This window comes from Ornithorhynchus anatinus, chromosome 9, assembly GCF_004115215.2.
Source record: "Ornithorhynchus anatinus isolate Pmale09 chromosome 9, mOrnAna1.pri.v4, whole genome shotgun sequence".
NCBI classification, from domain to species: Eukaryota; Metazoa; Chordata; class Mammalia; order Monotremata; family Ornithorhynchidae; genus Ornithorhynchus; species Ornithorhynchus anatinus.
The window spans coordinates 46,916,902-46,939,907 of record NC_041736.1 but is presented as its reverse complement, the minus strand read 5'-3'; the positions used below and the strand labels follow the sequence as shown (position 1 = coordinate 46,939,907).

The 23,006-nt window shown below is 44.4% G+C and overlaps 1 protein-coding gene and 1 long non-coding RNA gene across 8 annotated transcripts in view; one reads left to right on the top strand and one right to left on the bottom strand.

Moving 5' to 3' along the window:
• PLCB4 (phospholipase C beta 4) overlaps positions 1-6,499 on the top strand; it is a 272,520-nt gene extending 266,021 nt beyond the window's left edge. For 4 of the 5 annotated variants that reach the window (XM_029072431.1, XM_029072428.1, XM_029072429.2 and 1 more), the window contains 3 exons: positions 816-902; positions 3,570-3,606; positions 5,088-6,499. In XM_029072431.1, the coding sequence (XP_028928264.1) occupies positions 816-902; positions 3,570-3,606; positions 5,088-5,176 (213 nt within the window). In that variant the 3' untranslated portion in view covers positions 5,177-6,499. The remainder of the gene's footprint in view (positions 1-815; positions 903-3,569; positions 3,607-5,087) is intronic. The other variant, XM_029072432.1, reaches the window with a different exon arrangement.
• LOC103171212 lies at positions 696-22,073 on the bottom strand. Of its 3 annotated transcripts, none has more exons than XR_003762103.1 (11): positions 21,244-22,073; positions 20,645-20,820; positions 16,360-16,522; positions 10,152-10,330; positions 9,782-9,826; positions 8,449-8,500; positions 7,597-7,674; positions 7,245-7,343; positions 5,553-5,580; positions 3,847-3,903; positions 696-881 (listed from the first exon to the last, which is right to left on the bottom strand). It is a non-coding gene; the product is annotated as an uncharacterized LOC103171212 (long non-coding RNA). The 3 variants fall into 3 exon arrangements; XR_003762107.1 differs by having other exon boundaries at positions 20,685-20,820; XR_003762102.2 differs by lacking the exons at positions 16,360-16,522; positions 20,645-20,820; positions 21,244-22,073 and adding an exon at positions 11,037-12,246.
• Between the last annotated feature and the right edge of the window lie 933 nt (positions 22,074-23,006).

Here is a 23,006-nt window from a genome sequence, read left to right as displayed (position 1 = left end):
TGTAATTGTGTATCTGCTATGTGCATTAGTAGGTCTAAACATTTAGTACAGTGAATTTTGGATTATTCACAAATGGGGTATTATTTAAAAATTTCTAGTAGGCTTAGGCTTTTTATGGTATTTGTTAAGCACTTATTATGTGTCAAGCACTGTTCTAAGTGCTAGAGTAGGAACAAGGAAGTTAGCTTGGACACAAACCCCGTCCCACATGGAGCTCGCAGTCTAAGTTGGAGGGGGAACTTGCCCACACTTCCACAAGCAAAAGTTCCAGCAGTGGCTCTTTCCAGGCTCCATCTGCCCAAAGTCTCTATTTCCCCTTGCCCAAAACAGGCCCTCAAGTCACCTCCCTCCATTTCTCGCGTGGAATCCAAAATATGGCCTCTAGTTTGTTTGTGAGCTGTTTGCAGCTCTTCTCCTTTAAGTAGCACAAATATTTGATAGTTGACTGTACAGACTCATTAGCAGGACTTCCAAAGTATTAATGCTTCTCAAAAACCATGTTGATTCAATATTACCAATTTTTAATGGCATTTGTTAAGTGCTTACTATGTGCCAGGCTCTGTACTATTAGCTGTGGTAGGTGCAAGATAATCAGGTTGGACACAGTCTATATCCTACATAGTACTAATCTCCATTTTCCAAATGAGGTAACTGAGGCACAGAGTAGTGGTGGAACTGGGATTAAAACACAGGATTCTTCCGCTTCCCAATCCCAAGCTCTATCCACCTAGGCCATACTGCTTCTCAACGAAGACATCAACCAACGCCTTAAACTACACCATCATTTCATCTGGGTTTAATGTTCTCATTTTCAGCTTGCAGTGAAGCAATCCAAAGAAATGGATCAATTGAAGAAAGTTCAGCTTGAACATCTGGAAGTCCTGGAGAAACAGAATGAACAGGTATTTTACTTAAAACTCTTAACCGCTGACATCAAAAAGCTAAGGATGCAATTTTGAATACTGTTCTTTCTTCAAACTCAGCTACTGATATTAGTGATGACAAAGAAAGATATTTGAAGAATGAAGCTCTTATTACCATACCACTTGGGGAAAATCGAGAAAAGTACTTCTATTTGGATTGGCAAGACGGAAAAGGAAAATCTTAAGAAAGTAACAAGAGGTTGAAATCATAATCTGGGGTGTGGTGGTGATTAGAGTTTCATTAGATTTCTGTAATGTGCAGTCTGTGGGAATTTACTATTTTAATAACCAAAATAATAAATAGGTGATTAACGAGAGTCCTAAATGAGCAAAATTACTCAGTGGCAAGTAATCCTTCTCCCAACCTGGCTACCATTTTAAATAGGCAAAGGAAATGAGCAAACAAGAATATATAGCCAAATTCCTTGCTAAGTATCAGCAGATTTCAATCCAAGATGAACTATTTGGAATTGAGAACATGTGAATATTGTCACTATTTTCTAGAGGGTTAGAAAAATCATTTTAGACACTCAGATTACACCACAACTCCTCTTCCTTTAGCTCAGTCAGTACCTTCAAACTGTCCAAAATGCCTCAAATATTTCAGTTAGCAGAAGTGCAAATTAATAAGGCCACACAGAATAATTAAAACATGACAGAACTTCAGATTTTTTATATATACATATATATATATAAATATAAATTGGAGGGGTTTTTTTTAAAGTATTTTGTTTCTGTTTTCTATCTTTTGTTTCTCACTGTAAGTCTACTTTCTAGATTGGGAAAGTGCTCAGTGCCACTGCTAAGCAATTTTGGCCTTGTGGAGGAAAAAAAAAAATCCCAAAAATCTGACTGGCTGTCACAGTTCAATTTAGACTGTGTTTCTGTTATGTCCAGGCACACGGCCCAGTCAGAAAAGAGTCAGTGAAGCTTTTTATTTTAAATCTCTTAGTTACGGTTTGAGACCTGTGTCTCATTTCACCAGTTTTAGCATTCATTTTCAGCACATTTGATACACACCCTAAGTACTTTATTTTATTTGCCGTTTGAAACTTTTTTTCAGTGCTAGAAAATGAGTCAGAATTATCCTAGGTCCAGCGTGGCTCAGCGGAAAGAGCCCAGGTGTGGGAGTCAGAGGTCATGGGTTCTAATCCTGCTCCGCTGCTTGCCAGCTGTGCGACTTTGGGCAAGTGACTTCACTTACCAGTGCTTCAGTGCATCTGTCAAATGGGAATTAAAACTGTGAGCCCCACATGGGACAACCTGATCACCTTGTATCCCCCCAGCGCTTAGAACAGTGCTTTGCACATAGTAAGTGCTTAACAAATACCACCATTATTATTTTGTCACTTTAACTGGCAATGAGACATCATTTATGCCCATACAGGACAGAGCTGATAGCAAGTTGAAAAAAGTTCATCCAATCCAAATTGTTTAAATCATGTTAAGAGGTCGTGACTATTTATTAGTTAGTGCATGGGCAGTGACACCTGGTTCTTACTGTTTCCCAACTACTTTTACGGGCCAAAAACAAGACCTAGGACTTGTGCAGAGACGGTATCTGAAGAGCTACCAAATTCTATTTGCATCATATGCAAAAACATAATGGAATACCATCCTATAAAAATGAAATTTTGTTTTAAAACATTTGGCTAATGGTCTAAATACAGTAGAGTATTTTTTCATTAATGTGACATATCCTCAGGACCTTCAAAAAATAATTTGGGAAATTACTGGGCAGTTCAGGCATCTATGATCTTGGTGACTTGACACTATTGTATGTTTTTTAAAGGCCCATCTGTAGTTTCACTATCTTCAGTTATGCTGGCTTTACTATATAAACTGAATTAATCATGGCCACGGGTGTAACTACACTCAAGCATCCTAGGGAATTAATCCTATTTTAAATGCCCTGAAGGAAATCCTACAGTCTCCTTCAGGGACCAGTTTTAGTGTTTAACCTCTACCACAGACAGAAATTCAATCCCAACCCCTTTCTGATGCAGTTTAAAATAATCTTCAGTACAGTGATTCAGTTATTTGCCTGATATCAGTGTGTGCTCCTTAATCATTATTATTATTCCCCAATGCAACCCTTCCTTTCATGCTAACAAGCAACATGACCTAGTGAAAAAACACAGGCCTGGGTCAGGGGACCTGGCTTCTAAGTCCAGCTCTGCCACTTGCCTACTGTCACCTTGAGGAAGTCACTTAACTTCTCTATGCCTCATTTTCCTCATCTGTAAAAAGGGGGATTATATCCTGATTCTCTTGTATGTACCCCAGCACTTAATAAGGACCGTTGTTATTATATTACAGTGCTGTTTCTGCACCTCAATCTCACAGCCCTCTTTTATTCTCCTCTAAACAAGCCTGATTCATATAGTTCTTTTAATCCTTCCTTCATGATTAGTCCCTCCAAACCCTACAGACCTGAGGGGTTCTTACGGAGGTGGGGAGAGGGGTCTACATCACTGGGGCAAGTTGGAACAACGGTCCGTTGTTGCTAATGGGTGCACATGTGTTTTGCCTTTTGCTTTCCTGTATATTGTTTTTGCATCCATTTCTCGACCTCACTTCAAGATTCATTTATTTTATTTGCTTCGTGTTGTATTACTCAATTTTGACATTACTATTTTTGTACAGCTTTTGAAAACCTGTCATGCAGTGTCTCAAACACAAGGTAGGATTGAACCCTATCATAAGCAAGCTACTCCTTTCCTTCTAAATTCAAACATTATCGTTGGTGCACTATTTGTAAATGCAATTTCACAAAAGTACCAGTAAGATCATGACTGTTAATCTTGTTCACGATTAACTCTGAGGGGTTGGATTGAAAAGCGTAATGGTTTATGTCATGCTTAGCTTTCTCAGGTAATTAACTGGACTTAAGCACATAATGTTACAAATGCTTTAGACTTACTGCTTCTCCGGTGTGTTAGCAAAAGGTGCCAATATGCAGGCTTGGAATGACAGATGGCTGTTAAAAAAAAAAAAAAGCATATAGTGATTAGCGATGATTTTAGTGTTGACATAAATACAATTGGCTGCTAATACTGACAGCTAGAAAGACCCAGTTTTCCCCCATAAATTAGAATAGCAGCACAAAAAAAGACCAAATATGTTAAAAATAGATTTCTGAGCTTTCTATTGACTCCAGGAATACAAGGCTTCCACCTCTTTAAAATTCAGTTTGCAGAGATACATTACAAAGAATCTGTTAATCATACTTAGTGTTGCATCTGTTCTGCTACAGCTTCCTAATCGTCATTCTTCATAAAAGAGCTCATGTTAACCCTCTGGTGTAATAGCAGACAATGACTTGCCCCCAGCTAAATTCCTTTCCAGTCATACCCTAAGCCAAAGAGGAAAATTATAGGAGCTATTTTTAACTCTTTAGAACAGTTTTATTGCTATTTTTCTGAAAGTTGTGATGTTATTAATGTTTTTACCATGGCACATTGATAGTCTTTGTGTATCATATTTTCACATCTGTGTGTGTGTATATATTTTTCCCCTGTGTCATCTGTCACTTTAGCCTATATAAGGAGGGAACCACATATCCTAAGTACAGAGACCAAGAACAGCATTTCCGTGAATGTTATTACATATATTACTTAGGAGCGGGAAAACAATATATCAAGAAATTCATGGGATAGTTGTGTCATGTTGGCTGGCTAAGCCAAAGTACAGGAGAGACCACAATATGGTAACTAACAGTTTCCCTGCCCCTCACCATAGTACTTCAAAAGAGACCATGGACTTTATTTTCATATCAACATTTTCATGTTTTCATTCTTAATTTTTTTCTTTTTAATTGCACAGTTTCACATTTGAAAAAAAAGGGCACTGTAGACGTGGGCTAGGAGATCCACATTAAAACTGAGTTGGCCCAAAGTGTGTTAACAGCTGAGGAAGTGAGAGAGCGAGCCCACTGTTACTTTATAAAAGAGGAGGGATGTCAGATAAATGAGATATTCTCATTTAATGGGCCATGGATAAATTACAAAGACTCTGGTCCCGCACCAGGCACTTCTGGAGGTGCATTTACTCTTTGATGCCCGCAACTGCTAAGCAAATAACACCACCAGGGAGTGATTTAGATATTGTGGGTAGCTCCAGGAAAGTACTTCAGAGTGTAAACGTGCCTTTCTGGTGTTACAGGCAAAGGAGATGCAGCAGATGGTGAAATTGGAAGCCGAGATGGACCGCAGACCAGCAACAGTGGTGTAAAACTCCATAATACAAACTGAAGCTGAAAAATGTAGTAGTATCAACTACCAAGCGAAAACTCCAGACCACAGGCTCCATATATACGATTTAATATTTTGAGTGCTGAATGTCCTTTGCCAAACTACAGCTAACTGAAAGGAGGCACAAAGTTTAACCATTGAAAATTCAACTTTAAAACACGTTTGTCTTGTAAAATATCACAAATCAAATGAGCTTGGTACACATAACCCTGCTTTATGACGCACTACTAGGACATGTTTGGGCTGCAGTTAAAAACCAGTGCATGTATTGGAAAATTCTGATCTGAAAATTCATCAGCGGAACTGAGAGTCTGATGCCTCAATAATTTTACAGGATATTTCGACATCCAAGTTACCTCATTAGTAAGTGCCATACCTTCATCATGCTGTAAGAAGCTGAATTCCTGTAAAAGTTGTTGAAATGGTTAAATAGAAAAAAAACAACACATTGTATTTGTGCCAAAATTCATTAGTGCTCACAGGTTAAAAGGAACTATGGTTAGGCACTTTAAGAAAAGTTTACATCAAACATTGCTTGTATAGAATTTGCATTTTTGATCTATCACTGCAGATTCCAAATATTTCAGTTCATTATTGTATTTTAAAGATTGTGAAATCGTTATTGGCAAAAGTTTGTAACTGTGAAAAATGTATAAAGTATTTATACACTGAAAATCATATAAATGTTGACAAAATTAGTAAACAAGATTACTAGAACTTTGCATGTGAAAGAAGCACCAGTTATGACTAATCCTTTAGGGTCACGGTCATCTACTATTACCAAGTAAATACTGATTAAATGTATGGCACAGAATATTATTTGATTAACTACCAAGCCTTTTAGGATATGACAAATATATATATATATATGTGTATATGAATTATGTGGGCATTCTTGATACTTCAAGTTCTAGTTTAAAAAAGTACATAACTAATTTAATTTTACACAAAAAATATTTATGCAGATTTTCAGAATTTCATATCAGGAAATAACCTTTTTATGTCTGTTAAATATAAAGTTTGCTACAGTGTTAATCTGCATGGTCTTAGAGACTGCTGTAGTTATACTGCAGACCAGTGCATGAAAAAGCATTCCATTGGGAATTTGCCATGCTACCAATACAAAGGGGTCTGCATGGAAAAACTGGTAGTTTAGAACAAATCAGATAACTGATTTCAGTAAACAGAGCACCAACTGAGTTGTATATGCTTGTACAAACTGATTCTGTGTAATCCTCTAAACAAAACAGATGGAGAGATCATTATGTTACCACCAAACTTCAAATGAGACTTTCAACTTCTCTAATAAAAGCTTAAAACAAATCTGTCACCAGTGTCAATTCTGGAAAACAAATTCAGGTAGGCCAAGGCTGATTGTAGCATCATAATAAATGCTCTCCTGAAGTTTTTTAAGGGACCCAACTGGTCAGTTCTTTCATTCCTTTTTTGAAAGAGGCCAGAAAAATATCAGATTTTATTCCTACATTCTATTCATCATGGGTGATGAGGCTGGGAAAGCACTTTTATGCCAGGCAGGTTTGGAATCATCCATCTCTCATGCCTCTGGCAGATTTAGAGAGCCCAAGAGGCCAGCAACAATAGTATTGGCTTAGCACCTGAATGCAGAGCACTGTACTAAGCACTGTACTAAGCACAGTAAAAGCCAGAGACACAAACTATTTACAAACAGTGGAAGCAAGAACAAGCTAAAGCTTGTAATGGCTGGCATCTTGAGGGATTAAAAAAAGGAAGTAGTGGAAGTAAATCAATATGTAAGTTTACAAAACATTCTTTAGGACTTTTGTACCAAGGGTGGCTGTTGGACAGTCAACAGTGGGGGAAGTTTCCTGGAGGAGATGCACCTTCTGGGGGGGGGGGGGGGCGGGCTTTGAAAGATAGGCTGAGGTGTAATAAGGCAGATTGGAAGGAGAAAGATAGCAAAGCACAGTAAGAAGCTTAGTGTAGAAGGAGTGAAGAGACTCAACTGAGGGTGGATGAAAAGAGCCAGTGTGAAAAGAGGAGAGGGCTGATGAACATCCTTAAATCAGTGGTCAGGAGTGGATCCTACCAGTTTCTGGGAGCTGTCCTTCCTCCGAAAAAAACTTCCAAAAAGATTGGCCACACTGCTTGCCTGGAATGGGAGATTAGTACTCGTGCTGAGGTGTTGCTGAAACAGATCCAAACCACATAGAATTGGTACACTAAGCCACAATAGTTTATCCACGCTTTACACCATACACCTGCCAATCATAACTTTGGCACTACCATCCGCTACTTGCCAAATGCAAGAAAAATATCCTCAATGCACCCAACCAAAACAACAGCAACTCTTGGCAGCTGAAAGGAGTCCAGTGCTTCACCAGTCACCATTTGGACAGCTCCAAATCAGTAAAAGCTTAGAAAAGTATCCCCCAACTCACTAGGTCAGGTTCCAGGAGATGGAAGACATCTGGAAGGAATTCTGCAGTTCAGGAGCTGCTGCATATAGACAACTGAGCCTTTGAGACAAAAGCACAAAGAGGCATATAGTTGATTGTGGACTGCTTTACAGGGTAGCCCAGTTCTTTGGACTTACAACAAGCCTGGAGAAGCAGTATCCCAAAAAGGTACATCAACAACACAGTACTCAATGTCATCATGGAATTCTGATCTGTGGCTATGCAGCAGGCTTAAGAAAGCAGAAAATCAAATTAAGATTGCTGCTATTTTCTTAGAAAGACTGTCAGTGAGGGGGGCAAGAATTAAAATTCGAGTTTCAATCAGTAGTATTTATTGAGCACGTACTCTGTTCAGTGTGCTTGGAGTTGGTATTCATTCATTCACTCAAAAGTATTTATTGATCACCTACTGTGTGCAGACATGCTACAGGTACAGTGAGTAGGTTGGCATTAGAGGAGTGAAATGTGCAGACTGGTTTATAGTAGGAAAGCAGTGAGCTAAGTAGGAGAGGGCAAGGGGACTGCGTGCCTCCTATATAGCTTGAAGAGCTGGCCAATCACAGAAGCAACAAGCATTCCTCTAGGATTCCTATGTGTCATATTCAACATTAAATGGCTGGCCACAAAGCAGGTAAGTGGCAGAGCCAGGACTGGACCCCAGATCCTCTGGCTCCCAAGCCTGTCCTCTTTCCACTTGGCCACGTTGCTTCCCAGGCTTCCTTTTGAAATTATGACTTGCCCTGGGTAGACACAGCCTTTATGGGGGACTATAAGTCGTACAAAATATTACAAGTGAACAGACTCAAATTAAAGATTCAGATTAAAACAGTCTACCTTTAGTCTTCCAGGTGACGGTCAAATGGTCAGATGAAAGTAGCCTCGGGATCTGCAAAAAATGAAAATTGCAATGAAACCAAATGACCAACTTTCCTGATTGTCCAGTGGTACGCACCCAAGTTCAGAGTACAGTGCTGTGCACAGTAAGCGTTCAAAAAATATCGAGTAAGTTTTCATACCTCACCCACAGTAAGAGCTAATATATTCAGCATTCATGACAATATGCTACACGCAAGTTTTCTCTCTATGACTCAATAAAGAGATTTGAAAAATAAGGTTCAAAGTTACAACTTCCACAATTAAATTATCACTGAGAATACGCGAGGAGGGTGGGAAACACAAATTGTAAATGAGTTTATCAAAATGTTCCATCCTCTTTTGCAGAAATCCATTCTGAAAACATAAAGACGAATGGCATATTTCAGAGCAGAAGGAAAAATAAACACCCAAATGTAGAATGGCTAAGCCAATATAAAACAGTTTGGGATCCAATCGTTTCAGTGGAAAAAGGTGACACTGGGAATGTGCCATTTACTGTCTCTAAAATGCACATGTATCAAATTGCCAGAAGTGCTATAATACCACAGGTGTCACACCCAAACAAGTTATTACCTTTAAGTAATCAATCAATCAAGCTTTTATTGCACAATACCAAGTTACAAGGCAGTGTACTAGTTCAGAGTACAAGGTAGACAATGACTTCAAGAAACTTTTAATCAACTCACTTTAAATAGTCAGGCCACCTAAATATTGCAAACACTCCTAACTTCCGAGTTTTAATTTAAGTGGGGACGAGAATAACTAAAGAGAGGGTGAAAAGCATCTTATCATATGATCAGTCATCCAGAGTAGACTATAAAAGACAGGTCTTCTCTTGGAAAAAAACACCATTTGAAAATAAAGGGACAAAAGGATTGATTTCTGATTTAAGTCATTTCCTCTTTTAGCTTACTATCTGGCCTGATTACTTTGCAATCCACAACTCCTAATGGAGCTATAAAAACTAGCATGTTCCTAAATGTTGTAGGTCACTGAGGTTCCATTTTACAGCACTGGAGCAGAAACTTTCTAAATTATAACCTAGTGCGCCTCTCCAGTCACTACGTTTTACACACAAGGGTCTGGCAATTAACACTGACCCAGAATCCTCAACCTAGAACATTACAACCTTTCCAACGTCAACTAACATTTACTGAAACAAGCTGGGGTCACAGCCCTTGCCTGGCAGGTCCGAGGAGGTGGTGAAGACAGGATCCCTACTAGGAAAGTGAAGACTCCTAACACTCACCAGTATTACTTATGGTCTGGGATAGACGATGATGTTCCTTACCTTAGAAAAGCAGTCTGTCAAAGGGATTCTGTCTCTAACACCATCCTAATATTTAAGAAAAAAAGCACCAGTTACTCAACAGAAATCATGAAGATCTTAGAGTGTACCTAACTGAATAGGCTGGCACATCTCAGAGATGGCCAAGTTTTTATTCATGTCATCTCTCTTTTGGTGGCCTCAGGGAAAAGAGTTGGAAAAATGTACTTTAAGCTACCTGTGGAAGAATGGGGCAGAGGGAAAGAATGCAACTTCTTTACCCAAGATAGTATGTTCTACATAGATATAGGTAAACAAATACTTTTATTTTTTCCCTATCTTACTTTCCTCACTCTCTTTTCCCAGTTGTATCTTTATCCTTCCATCTACTTACCCCACTAATTGTAAATAACTAGTGTCCTTGCCCAGGGTAGACACAGCCTCTATGGTAGACTGTAGGTAGTATAAAATCTTACAGCGAACAGACTCAAATTAAAGATACTGTGATTAATACAATCTATCTTTAATCTTCCAGGTGACAGTCAAAAGATCAGATGAAGGTGGTCTTGGGATCTGCAAAAAATGAAAGAAAATTTCGATGAAACCAAATGTCCAAGTGTCTTCATTTTCCTGCTGTACACACCCAAGTTCAGAGTACAGTGCTCTGCACACAGTAAGGACTTGAGAAATACTATTAAGTTTTCACAGTTCACCCACAGTAAGTGCTAATATCATCCTTCATGACAATATGCTACACACAAGGAGCACCTCCATCCCACCACCATCCCTTTGCTCACAAGTTTTTAACTCCTTTCCTCCCCACATTCAAATCTCTCCTAAAATCCTACCCCCACCAATAATAATCTTTCCCAGAGTGATTTCCCAGCACCATGAATCATATCTCTACATTGTAAACTCATTATGGGCAGAGACCATGTCTGCTAATTCTGTCGATTGCACTCTCCCAAGTGCTTGGTACAATCAGTCCTTTGCACATACTAAGTGCTCAATAAATATCATGGATTGATATCATCCTTTCAGCCAACTCTAGCACTCGGGAACGTAATTATATTCTCACCACTCTTGTATATATGCCCACTTTATTTTGAATGTTTTCTAGTTGTAAATATTTTTATATTTGTCTTCCCATTCAGAGTGTAAGCTCCTTGTGGGCAGGGAACAGCTCAATTCACTATTCTGTACTTCCCAAGCACACAGTGAGTGATCAGTAAATGCTGCTACTACTCTATTGCACTATATTAGTGCTTAGGATACTCACAGTGGCCATAATGGGTTTTCACTATATATTTCACTTTGACAGCTGTTATGGGGTAAGAGTCATCTTCCAATAAAACAAGCCTGTTTGGAGACAATGTAACATGGTGTTGGAAGAAACGGTTTATGCACATATGGTTGGCGTTAATGGGTGAGGAGGGAGACCAGAAGGGAACCAAGAACTGAGCCTTGATGGACTCCCACAGTTAAGGAGTGGGAGGAGGAGCCCACCAGAAAGATCAAGAGGGAGTGATTGCAGAGATAGGAGACAGAGGTATCAGTGAAGCCAACGTTAATGTTTCTCAGAGAAGGGGATGGTCCACAGTGTTGACGGCGGCTGAAAGATCGGACGGAACAGGATGGAGTCGAGGCCGCTGGATTTGGTAAGGAGGAGGTCATCGGTGACCTTAGAGAAGGCAGTTTCTGTGGAGAGGAGGGAGCGAAAGCCAGACTGCAGGGAATCAAGGGGACAATTGGAGCAGAGAAAATGGAGGCAGCAGGTGTAAACAATTCACTGGAGCTGTTTGGAAAGGAATGGAAGGAGAGAAATGGGACAAACAACTCGAGAATTCATTTCTTCCATCTCATCCAACTCCTCTCTTAAAGCATGAATCCAGTCCCTCCCCTCTCCAGTCCATACTTCCCTCTGCTGCCTAGATCATTTTCTAAAAAAAACCATTCTACTCCTCAAGTACCTCTAAACACTGCCCATCTATCTCTACACCTAGCCGTATACTTTACCCCTCTACTTCCAACCTACTCGATGTCCTACTGGAACTCCCTCCCTGTACTATCAGACAGGACAGTACTCTCCCCATCTTCAAAGCCTAGCTCCTCCAGGAAGCCTTCCCTGACTACCCTCTCATTCCTAAATAGTGTGCTTATTTTCCCTCCCTACTGCCTCGCCCACAAATTCAGTCCCACACCCTAAGCACTTCGGTACTCGTTCCCCTACACCCACAGGATTTAAGTACAAATCCTTACACTCGGTTGCTTCCCAATTTATTTTAATGGCAGTCTCCTCCATTGCACTGTAAGATCCTCGAGCGGGGGGACTGTGCCTATTAACTGTACAGTACACTCCCAAGCTCTAGCACAAAATAAGCACTCAATAGATACCTTTGATTACGTTGGGGCTAAACTAGTAGTCAAAGCAGCAAGGCCTAGTGAAAAGAGCACAGGTCTGGGCGGTAGAGGACCTGGATTCTATATCCGGCTCCGTCTCTTGCCTGCTCTGTGACCTAGGTCCTATCACTTACCTTCTCGGTGCCTCAATTTCCTCATCTGTAAAATGGTTATTACAAACCCATTTTCCCTTTCTCTTAGACTGTTAAGCCCATGTAGGACAGGGATTGTGTCCAACCTGATTATCTCTTATCTAACCCAGTGTTTCATACAGTGCTTGCCACATAGTAGGTGCTTAAAAATGCCATTATTACTATTATTATTATTACTATTAAGTGCTCGTAAAGTCAAAACAAAAAATAACAGATTCCCGGTCCACCAAGAACCCACACTGTGGGTTGACAGATGTAAGAATGTTTATAAATAGAGTTAGCAAATGAAGCAACTGGAATTGCAGGTATTTATTGTACTTATTTACCATAAGTTGCTTACTTATACACAAATTACTTATATTAATGTCTGTCTCCCTCTCTAAACTGTAAGCTCATTATGGGCAGGGAATGTGTCTATCAACTCTGCTGTACTGTACTCTCCCAAGCGCTTAGTTTGGCCTTCTGCCAAACTAATAATAATAAATACCATCAATTGACTGATACAACTGAATGGCATATATTTAGAAGTGCTCAAGAGAGAGTAAGTACAAAGGGCCGGAGATTACTAGCTGGTCTGGATGACTATAGGTGCTGGGAACTATCCAGGGGGGAGACTTGTGGAGGACATGGGATTTTAGGACAGCATGGAATGTGGGGAGCACTGTAGTCTTTCTGATTTGTGGAAAGAGGGATCCCACTGTCACCATATAAATGAGTAGTTTTGCTAAAAGAAAAAAAAAACCACCTGGTGCCAATGGGGCCGGGTTGTGGGCACATCTCAATCATCATCAATGGCATTTATTGAGCACTGTTTGCAGAGCACTGCACTAAGCACTTGGCAGAGTACAATACAAAAGATTTGGCAGACACATTCTCAGCCCACAATGAGTTTACAGGCCTGAAGACAAGCAGTGGCATTTACTGAGTGCCTACTGTGTGCAGAGCACTGTACCTAGCACCCTCGAGAGTGTAATGGAGAAATGGACAAGATCCCGCCTCCCAGGGAGCTGAGGGACTCAGCCTTCTTTCCTGGTCCTCCTCCCCATTGACACCTGCATGGTCTTGGGACTGAACAAAGCCACAGAAATACAGGCCTGGCTTAGGAAGAGAGGGGCTTAACGGCTTCCCTTTGCCAGGCGGGGTCTGGTGGACCTGCTGTCCCCAGAAACCTTTAGGGCACTGCCACATGTTCAGACGGCCCTGTGGGCTCCAGGGTCTTCAAGGAGCTGGTCATATCACTAGTGACTCAGGCCTTCAACCTCACCTCTCCTACCGTTAAACTGAGGCAGGGTGACTACCGGCCTAGGACGGACCTCAGGAGCCTCCAGTTCCCAGCTCCAATACGGAGGGAGCAGCACCGACCCACCCAAACACCCAGTTCAGCTTTAGGCGCTCCACTATGGACTGTTTCTAACTAGTGATGCTGCCGGTCACCTCCAGCCACAAACCAGGATGGGGAAGGGGCCCAGAGAGGTGGCAGCACGGCACACGCTTCCTATGTGCCAGGCACTGTGCTAAGCACTGGAGATGTACTAAGTTGCACTACACACCTAAGAGGATGGATGCAGTGCTGAAAGCAAAAAAAAAAACTCCAACCAGAGTGGCCATGACAACACCCGCACTCATCATTTTAAGCCCATCGCATAACCTCGCCCAATTTACCTTACAAAGATTTCATAATGAGAAAAATGGGCTTGAATAAAGTAGCGCTATTTTATAGGCATATTGTGCTAAATAAAAGTTACTCCAGGTACCTGGAATCGTCTTTTTTTCCACCAATCAATGGTATTTATTGAGTGCTTTCTCCCTGAAGAACACTGTACTAAGCACTTAGGAAAGAAAAATACAATCCCAGTTCTCCCTTGGTAATAATAATAATTGGATTTATTGAGCACTTACTAAGTGCCAGGCACGGAAATGAGGGCTGAAGCAGCGTGATTGACTAACTGAAATTACTTGCCCTGGGGCAAGTGCAGGCAAGTAGCAAAGCCAGGATTAGTACTCAGACCTCCTGACTTGGGAGGCAGAGGTCATGGGTTCGAATCCCGGCTCTGCCACTGTCAGCTGACTGTGGGCAAGTCATTTCGCTTCTCTGTGCCTCAGTTCCCTCAACTGTAAAATGGGGATGAAGACTGTGAGCCTCACGTGGGACAACCCAATTACCCTGTATCTCCCCCAGCGCTTAGAACAGTGCTCTGCACATAGTAAGTGCTTAACAAATACGAATATTATTATTATTAGTGGATAGGGTACAGGCCTGAGTCAGAAGAAGCTGAGTTCTAATCCCAGCCCCATCATATGTCTGCTGGGTGACCTTGGGCAAGCCATTTAACTTCTCTGTGCTTCAGTTACCTCATCTGTAAAATGGGGATGAGTGAGCCCCATGTGGGACAGGGACTGGGTCCAACCTGATTAACTTGCATCTGTCCCTGTGTTTAGAAAAGTGCTTGGCACATAGTAAGCGCTTAATAAGTACATTATTTATTATTATTATTATACAAGATAATCAGGTTGGACCCAGTCTCTGTCCCACCCGGAGAGAACAGATATTTAAATCCCATTTTATTACTGAGAAAAGTAAGGCACACAGAAAGGAAAGTGTCTATCAACAATCAATAGTACTGAGTGAGGGCTTACTCTGTTCAGAGCACTGTACTAAACGGGGAGGTTCTAACGCAACGGTGTTGGTAGCCACATTCCCTGCTGGCAACAAGCTTACAGTAAAAAGGACTGTAAATCTACCAACTCTGTTGTATGCTCCCAACTGCTTAGCAAAGTGCTCTGCACACAATAAGCATTCAATGAATACCACTGATTGACTGAAATTACTTGCCCTGGGGCAAGTGCAGGCAAGTAGCAAAGCCAGGATTAGTACTCACACCTCCTGACTTGTAGCCCAGTTTCCTTCTCACTAAACCTCTTTCTCTTTTCCATTAAAATACAGTACACCTCAAAATATGGTATCACACACACACACCTCTATGTTGCCGATACCTTCAATAACAGGTATAAATATTTATATTCATTCATTCATTCAATAGTATTTATTGAGCGCTTACTATGTGCAGAGCACTGTACTAAGCGCTTGGGATGAACAAGTCGGCAACAGATAGAGACAGTCCCTGCCGTTTGACGGGTTTACGGGTCTAATCGGGGGAGACGGACAGACAAGAACAATGGCAATAAATAGAGTCAAAGGGAAGAACATCTCCAAAAACCGATGGCAACTAAATAGAATCAAGGCGATGTACAATTCATTAACAAAATAAATAGGGTAATGGAAATATATATATTAAACAATGCCCACTAACCTTCTCTTCCTGGCACAACTAAATGTTACCTTTGATAAGCCTGTAGACTATAAATTTGTTGTAGGCAGGGAACGTGTACCAAATGTTACCTTTTACTTTCCCTAGCACTCAACCGTGTGATTGATCGCTAAAGGTACCACAGTAATTATTACTGTATCACCCTATCGAGAAGTAGCGTGGCTTGGTGGAAGAAGCACAGGTTTTTCCAGGGTCAGAGGTCCCAGGTCCTAATCCCGGCTCTGCCACTTATCAGCTGTGTGACTTGGGGCAAGTCACTTAAGGGAGTCAGAGGTCGTGGGTTCTAATCTCCCCTCTGCCACTCATCTCCTGTGTGACCTTGGGCAAGCCACTTAACTTCTCTGTGCCTCAATTACCTCGTCTGCAAAATGGGGATTAAAACTGTAAGCCCCCCGTGGGACAATCCAATTACCTTTATCTACCCCAGCGTTTAGAACAGTGCTTGGCACATAGTAGGCGCTTAAGAAATATCATTATTATTATTATTCTCTGCACCTCATTTACCTCATCTGTAAAATGGGGATTAAGACTGTGAGCCCCATATGGGACAACCTGATCACCTTGAATTTACCCCAGCGCTGAGAACAGCACATAGTAGGCGCTTAACAAACACGATTATTATTATTTTGGAAATGACGGGATACCGTAAATTCATTGCAAAAAAAACTATTACCAAATTTAAAAACAAGAGCCCCCTCCAAGCAGCACATTTCCCTTTTACTTGCTGTTTGAGAGAAGGCCTTTGAAGGGCCGTGCTGGCGAGCTCGGGCCTCCTTCCCTGCAGGCGCTCAGTTGGGGGCGTCCAGCACAGGGGCTCTCTGACTCACGTTTGGGTACTTCGGGGCTCCTCCTCCTCCCGACAGCGGCCAGGCTTTCCACCGGCCCTGGAAGCAAAAAATGCAAGGCGGTGGTCGGACGGGAAGGACAAGTGATATGGTCCCTCCCCATTCCAAGCCCGGGGAGGGATGGCGGGGAAAACCAGCCCAGGCAACCACGAGGAAATGGGGCGGGGGGGGGGGGGAGGAGAAGGGAGGGGAAGCAGGAGCCAAAAGGAAAATGGGAATCAATGGGCCTGTCCTATCAGGGCCTTCCTTTGCCCTTCCAGACGGGACTTCCAATTGGGCCAATCGCCAAGTCCCGTGGTCGGGGATCCAGCTGGGCTTCTTCGTCGAGATTAACCGGGCCCGGGCCTCCCACGGGACCGTGGATGCTAGTCGTTCACTCAGTCGTATTTATTGAGTGCTTGCTTACTATGTGCAGAGCACTGTACCAAGCGCTTAGAATGTGCAATTCGGCACCAGAGAGAATCCCTGCTCAACAACGGGCTCGCCGTCTAAGCGGGTCCGGGGGTCCCACGGGACCTCCCCGTGCACGCTAACCTGGCTCGGACCTCCCACGGGACCGTGGATGCTAAACGGGCCCGGCCCTCCCACGGGATGGTGCACGCTAACCGTGGCCTGACCTCCCACGGGACGGTGCACGCCAACCGGGCCTGGCCTTCCCGCTCCAAGGCCCCGAGGCTGGGATGGGGCGCCTTCCCAGCACAGCTGGGAAAAAACGAGGAATGAGGGAGGATGGGCAGTCAAAGGGGCTGAGCTGCTTTCACTGACCGAGGTCCACTCGCCCCCCAAATCCAACTACAGGCCGCAGGACCGTGGCAGCCTCTCAGTCACCAGGGCCTCCCGCCGTTGGGGGACCCGCGACGGGCCGCCTGGCGGGTAGAAGATTGGGGGAGGCCCCAGGACCTCAGCATTGAGGCTCAAGGACATTTTCATGTCCCCATAATAATAATAATGGTATCTGTCGGGCGCTTACTATGTGCCAAGCACTGTTCTAAGCGCTGGGGTACATACAAGTGGAAAGAGCACGGGCTTAAGAGTCAGAGGTCGTGGGTTCTAATTCCGCCTGCGCCACTTGTCAGCTGTGTGACCTTGGGCGAGTCACAGCTTCTCGGTGCCTCTGTTACCTCATCTGTAAAATGGGGATTAAGACTGTGAGCCCCACGTGGGTCCAACCCGATTACTCTGTATCTACCCCAGCGCTTAGAACGGTGCTCGGCACATAATAATAATAATGCTGGTATTTGTTAAGCGCTTACTATGTGCAGAGCACTGTTCTAAGCGCTGAGGTAGATACGGGGTAATCAGGTTGTCCCACGTGAGGCTCACGGTTAATCCCCATTTTACGGATGAGGGAATTTAGGCCCAGAGAAGTTACGTGACTTGCCCATAGTCACACAGCTGACATGTGGCGGAGCTGGGATTTGAACCCATGACCTCTGCCTCCCAAGCTCGGGCTCTTTCCACTGAGCCACGGTGCTTCACCTAACAAATACCAAAATTGTTATTGTTATTACGAGGCAATCAGATTGTCCCCCGTGGGGCTGTCACAATCCCCATTTTACAGTTGAGGTAACTGAGGCTCAGGGACGTGAAGTGACTTGCGCAAGGTCACACAGCAGACAAGTGGCGAAACCGGCATTCGAATTCATGATCTCTGACTCCCAAGCCCTTGCTCTTGCCAGTAGGCCACACTGCTCCAGCCGGAATGATCTGGGGCCCCCACCCATTCATTCATTTATTCATGTTTATTGAGCACTTACTGTGTGCAGAGCACTGTACTAAGCGCTTGGAATGTACAATTTAAAACCGACCGAAGCAAACAAAAGACTCTTGAAATCCGCCCCCCTTCGAAACCTTCTGGTGCTAACCTTCTCACTGTACCCCCATCTCTCTTCCATATACTACCTCTGTCCAGGACCACCCTCCCGCCTCATATCATACAGATCAGTGCCCCCTCCCCCTTCAAAGCCTATTGAAGGCACCTCTCCTCCAGGACGCCTTCCCTGATTGAGTCCTCCTTTCCTCCCATTCCCTTCAGCACCGCTCATATTTGGCTCCCTCATTCACCGTCCCTCCCTTCCCTAAGTATCTTCATGAGGGAGAACGAACCAGGGAGACCAGACTACCCCAGGGAAATGGAAGAGAATAAGCCACAATGTCTCCTACCCTTAAGAAACATAGTCTTTAAAAATCAATGGCTTTAAAAATCCCGTGAGTCACCTGAGAAGCCTTTTTCCCAAAAGCCTGGTACCGACAGGGAACCGGTAAAAAACAACCTGGATTTTAGGACATATATATATATCTATCCCTATAGGCAGATGCAGCACTTAGAACAGTGCTTGGCACATAGTAAGCGCTTAACAAACACCATCATCATCACACACATATATATATAGATAGATTTGTAATTTTCTTATTTATGTATTTATCGATATTAATGTCAGCCTCCCCCTAGACTGTGAGCTCGTAGTGGCCAGGAAATGTGTCTGATGTTATAGTGTACTCTCCCAAGCGCTTAGTACGATGCTTTGCACACAGTAAGCATTCAATAAATACAATTGAAAAAACGGATAAACGCATGGTTTGCAGCCCTAACGCTCTCTCCCTTCTCTGCCCCCGGCTCCCAACTCCCTTGAAGCCCCCATCATCTCCTTTCTCTAGTGCCTTTCGGGTCCGTTCACGGCCTCCTTCGTCTTTTCGCAGCCCCCCTGACCCCCGACCCCTTTCTCTCCCCACACCCCCATCTTCTTTCCCAGCCCCCAACGGTTCCTGGAGGCCCCGGTTCCAGCCCATCAGGCCTGGAAATGAGATACTCCATCACTGTCACCTCGCAATCGGCGGCGCATCCCGCCGCCTCTCTCGGAGCTGGTCCTTTCGGCTAAAGCCAAACTCGGGTGAAAAGGAGGATGGTGGGTGGAGCTCACCCATCTGTGCTCCCCAGAAGATGGTCTGCGGGACCTCAAACCGCTCTCTTTCCGTGTGGTGGCCGGCTCTCCGGCTGGGTAGCCAACTGGCCACCAACCACCCCTCCGGCCGGGGCTCCTGCGGGGCTCGGAGGGGAGGGAGAGCGAACCGGAGAGACCGTCACTTCTCCAGTGTAATCGAATAAATAAAAAAAATAGATGTCTCCTGCCATTAAGAAACGTAGCCCTTAAGGATCGATGGTTTTCAAATCCCGTGAGTCACCTGAGGAGCCCTTTTTCCCGGAGGCCTGGGGCCGGTAGGGAACCGACCCAAAAAAGCTGGATTTTAGGCCGAAGAGGGAGTTTCTGGAAGCTGGGACAGGGTCGACCGACAAACCCGGAGTCACTGGGCCGCGAAGAGCTCGGAAATCGATCCTTCGGGCCCGTCTAAAAGAAATAGGCAGCGTATTAACTCATTCGACTTAAAAAATAAGAAAGGATTGTCGCAACCCTGATGGGAGAAAAGAGGCCTCTAAATCCCTCTCCCTCGCTTCCCCCTTTCCAATTTAACGGTCCCCGGAGGAGACGGCACCGGCCTCCCGCATATGGAAAGCGAGTCCGCAGGGTTTCCTTTCAAGCCACGGCAGCCTGGTCCTGCCCGGCCCCGTTTTCCCGGAGCGGGAGAGACGCCTCGGCTGCGTTTGGAGCGCCCTTTGTTCGTTCTGCCACAGCGGCCTTCGGGATCCTGCCCCCCGGGCCGGGGACGCCGGGGCTGTGTGGGCCTGAAATGATGGGAACGAAAAGTACAGTGCTCTGCACATAGTAAGCGCTCAATAAATACTATTGAATGAAAGAGCTGAACGACGACGACTAATAACAGCAGATTCCACAAAGGGATCTCACTTTCAAGCAGAGGCTTGTAAGGTGCGAGCTGCCATCCCACATCACCCAGTTGGAGCATCATTTAATAGGCGCTTTGTAGGTCTCGGATTCTGATTTAGGGAGTGGGAATTTTAGCCCCGGAAAAGCCCTTCCCCTCTCGACTCCCTCCGAAACGTTTGGCGCTGGCCACGGACTGAAAACTGAATACACCGAGGGGGATCCGAGGCAGGTGGCAAAGGGGGACAACGCAGAGAATGAGAAGTGAGGCGCGGGCTGGAGTGTTTCTCTGGGAATCTTGGGGCCCATAAAATTGGAAACAAAGCCGCTTCCTCGGCCACAACAGACCCGAAGAAGGTTGGAATAAAAGAAAACTTCCCACCACAATGAGACCTCCTCCTCCGGCCTCTTCCTTTCCCAACCTGGACAGCTGGCTCCCTCCGGTCCCCGCCCCTCGAAGCCGAGAGATGGGGGTTGCGGGGGTCTGACGGGGGTCCTGCTGGTCCTCTTCTGGCGACGTTCCACGTTTTACCGGGGTTTAGGTCGGTGATCCGTGTCCTAAGGATGAAAGAGATGGGAAGAGGCAAAGGAAGGGTAGTCGGGGCCTTGTATATTATTTCAATTAATGAAGGTAGTATTAGTGGTCTATAGAGCTGTACATTAATAAAAGCTGCAGTAAACTAGATAAGCAGCAGGCACAGCCCCTAACTCTAACAGGGCATTTTGGGGGGATGATTTCAGCTGGAAATTTGAAAGATGTACTGATGATAATAATTGAAAAAACCCCGATCCGGAGAGATCAAAGGTGAATGCCGGCTTCCTTTCCACCTTCCAAACTCTGACCCCGCCTCGCCCTCCATCCTCCCCGCACCGGTTCATCGTCCCCGGGGTCCAACCCCCTTTCTCTCTGCAACCGAAGGGTCCAGCCAATACTCACCCACCCCCTTCACCGAGGCCCACCGGCCCTCAGGTCTCTCTCACCTGAAAACGCGATCTTCCGGGAGCTTCCATCTCTTCCCAGCAGACAGGCAGGCCGTGGTGGACTGGGAGCCGGGCTTGCAGGTCTTGAGGGCCGGGGGATTGTCCTGGCGTCGCGCCCTGGGTGCCCTCTCCCCGCTCACCTCTCATCCCTCCAACCTCCTCCGCATCCAGAAGGGAGTGGGGAGCAAAGAGGGCGAGCTCCAGACGTTTCCCCGGCCCATTTGGGGATAGATTCCTCGCCTCGATGGGCTTAGATGGAAGTTCCCCCAGATGGCCCGCCCCGCAAACCCGCCGGGGAAGGCACCCGAATGGCACTTGGACGACCGGGGCCACCTCTGTCCAGGGGGGACTTGAACTCAGGCCTGACTGGCTCGGCAGGAAGGGGGCAAAGGTCCGCTCTCTGCCCCCTGGGCATCTCTACCGGGCTCCGGGACAGGTGATCCCAGAGCCCCGAGAGGCGACTCTCTGCCCCAGAGGAGCGTATATTATGCTGTCCGTTTTCAGAGCGCTGGAATCGCCTCCCGCAGCCAGCCGGCGTTTCGGCATCTGCGAGCAAACAGCAGCACGCACGCCTGCACAACGGCACACGCAGCACACGAGGGTGACAATGCCCACGAACTTCGATGCAGATTTTGATACCGCTCTGCTAGATGCGGAATTTCGATCCTGAAATATGCCATTTTGCCCTTGATTTTGACTCCAAAAATTCCTAAAGGATGAAAAATGAAAACCTTCTCCCCACGCGAAGCATGTCTAGTCTGATCCATTTTATAAATCAGTTCGCATTCAGAAATTTTATAAATCGCCCTGGATCGGGATTTTTTTAAATTATTATTATCAGTACATCTTTCACATTGCCAGCTGAAATCATCCCTAAAAAATGCCCCGTTAGAGTTAGGGGCTCTGCCGGCTGCTTACCTAGTTTACTGCAGCTTTTATTAATGTCCAGCTCTTTAGACCACTAATACTATCTTCATTAATTAAAATAATATACTAGTCTAGCTTGCTTAATTGGGTTCAAAAAGATTTCTTCAGTGATTATCTTTTCTACATAAGGTATACAGGCAATTAAGGCTCACACTACACAAGTCTTTACTAGGGAATCTGGGCGGATGAGAGTTAATGAAATCCCGTGTCATTTAAGAAAAAACAATGCAGAAAAAGCCTACAACTACCTCTTCCCTTTTTCATACAGATGTAGATCAAAAATCTATTTGCATTATCAACAACTTCTAATCCATGTTCCTTTGTTCTAAATAAAGACTGGTGAACTCTATAGTTACGAGAGGTTTTTTGAGGATGCAGGGTTTTACTCCCTGTAAAAAAACTACATAGTTTGTGCTCTCCCACCTAATAATTTGGCCTGCATCATTCACAGAAGAAAGTTAATGGCTATTTTATTCATCATCTGGCCATTTTAAACTGGTTAACACTTCATGGCCAAAGTCTAGGCTACCTCCCTTACAGCCTGTTTAGTAAAAGGCTTTATTCAAGTGTATAATCACATGGTATCCCCCCTCCCGCCGCCCCACACTACTTATATACATATCCGTTATTTATTCATATTATCGTAAACTGTACGCTCATCACCAGGCTGTAAGCTCATCGTGGGCAAGGAATATGTCTAGCTACTCTGTTGTACCTTCCCAAGTTTTTAGTACAGTCATCTGCACCTGGTAAGCACTTAAATACCATTGATTAAATAGTACTGTCCCCCTCTCTTGACTGTAAGCTTCTTGTGGTCATGTCTACCAACTCTGTAG